At 33.4% G+C, this 1,968-nt stretch overlaps 1 protein-coding gene across 1 annotated transcript; it reads left to right on the forward strand.

Moving 5' to 3' along the window:
- The first annotated feature begins 200 nt into the window (after positions 1–200).
- LOC145958848 (casein kinase 1-like protein HD16) lies at positions 201–1,652 on the forward strand. The gene is made up of 3 exons (XM_083076388.1): positions 201–258; positions 402–900; positions 1,479–1,652. The coding sequence occupies exons 2-3, from the start codon at positions 718–720 to the stop codon at positions 1,635–1,637; spliced, it is 342 nt and encodes a 113-aa protein (XP_082932514.1). The 5' UTR covers positions 201–258; positions 402–717; the 3' UTR covers positions 1,638–1,652.
- Positions 1,653–1,968: the final 316 nt, after the last annotated feature.

The raw sequence follows: 1,968 nt of genomic DNA on the forward strand, positions 1-1,968 counted from the left end.
GCGTCGTAGACATGGTTATGGCCACCGTCAAGAAGGGAAAACCCGATCTCCGTAAGAAGGTTTTGCCTACCGTTATCGTCCGTCAGCACAAGCCTTGGCACCGAAAGGACGTAGTCTACATGTACTTCGAAGGTATATCACTCTTTCTTTCCCTTCCTCTGTAAAATTATTTGTGTTTTGGAACTGTTTCTGAGATTTTGGTTTTCGTTTGTGTAGATAATGCTAGTGTGATTGTGAATCCCAAAGGTGAAATGAAAGGTACGTGATATCTCTTGTCAATGCCTGGTTTCAATTATTGATTGAGTTTGCTTGTTTAGGGTTTTGTTTGGTTGGTTTTCTTAGTGTGAAATTGGATTGTAATGTTACTTGTTTCGTGTGTTGTGTTTGTCTTGTAATTGTAGGTTCTGCTATTACTGGTCCAATTGGGAAGGAGTGTGTTGATCTGTGGCCCAGGATTGCTAGTGTTGCTAATGCTATTGTTTAAGTTGGTTTTAGCTACTTTAATGTTTCTGCATTTTGAACTTGTTTTTGATTGTGTTTTAGGTTGAATTGTAGACATATAGTCTGTCTTGCTTGATTTTGAGATGAGAATGTTTTTGATGGGATTAATTGATAATTATAAGAGTTGTTTCGGTTCGTTCTTGTGTTCTGAATGTTAATTTGATTTTACCTTCTTTTTAGGGTGATAATAAATCCTTCCTTGTTTGCAAAAAGAAGATGGGAACATCTCCTGAGATGCTATGCTGTTTCTGCCCTGCTCCTTTTAGACAGTTCCTTGAGATTGTAGTGAACGTGAAATTTGATGAAGAACCTAACTATTCCAAGCTTATATCTTTATTTGATGGTATGCTTAGGCCCAATCCTGCATTGAGGCCTATTAATACTGAAGGTGCTCAAAAGGTAATATTATCATGTGATTTTGGATTATAACTTTTTCTGAATGATATATATAGAAATTGTACAGAAACAGTCAGGAATTTTTTCCCATTTACAAATAGGATTTCCTCTTACTCCCTTAGCTGCATGCTCTATTTTAGGAAACTTAATCTTGTACTATTAGATTTGATTTGATATGATGTGTTAAAATGTGATACAAAATATAAATTTTCACTAATGCTGGGCCATAATCTTAATAAAATTGAGGAAAATGACTCTTGAAATATTATTTAATATGAAAATCAATCATGGTAATATAATAGAACATGGGAACTAATACTAAGATCATCTAAGATACTCTAAATATACTAATATACTATTTTGGATGTTTTCATGTATTGTGGCACCCACCCTCATGCTAAGTCTTATTATTAAGCTTTAAATTTGTTGCACATATATATATATAATAAATAATGGGGCATATATCAGAACTGCTTTAAAACTGATAGTAGGGCATATGGCAACCTTGACTATTTTTATTATTATGTTTTTGGTCTTTGTGTTCATGTTGGTACCTTGTTCCCTCAAACAAAATTTACCAGGTTGGTCAGAAGAGGGGTAGATTGAATATTGAGGAAGAGGATGATTCACAGCCCAAAAAGAAGGTTCGTTTGGGGGTTCCTGCTACACAATGGATTTCAGTTTACAATGCAAGGATGCCAATGAAGCAAAGGTATTACTCTTTGAGCAATTGGATATGAGGTTTTTTATGCACTTTACATTGTATTAATATTAGAACCTTTTTCAAATCAAAAAAAGGTTTGCTTTAGTCTTACATTGGTCCAACCTTTAATTTGAATTCACTTGTTTAATATCACATTGTATCATATATGTATCATCTAAATGATTCAGACCTTGTTCATTAAAAGTGTATTTTAGAGCCATTTGTGAACCAGAAGTATTTTTTTGTTAAACCAAACTTAAGTCCTTTGAGTGGTTGAATTGAGCTTGTCCTTGCATAACTTGAACTATATTGTTTTAATGATAATTATGTTGTAGAAAAAGTTTAATTAATAGGTGCTGAAATATTTA

This window comes from Cajanus cajan, chromosome 6, assembly GCF_000230855.2.
Source record: "Cajanus cajan strain Asha chromosome 6, NIPB_CcT2T_4, whole genome shotgun sequence".
Lineage (NCBI taxonomy): Eukaryota > Viridiplantae > Streptophyta > Magnoliopsida > Fabales > Fabaceae > Cajanus > Cajanus cajan.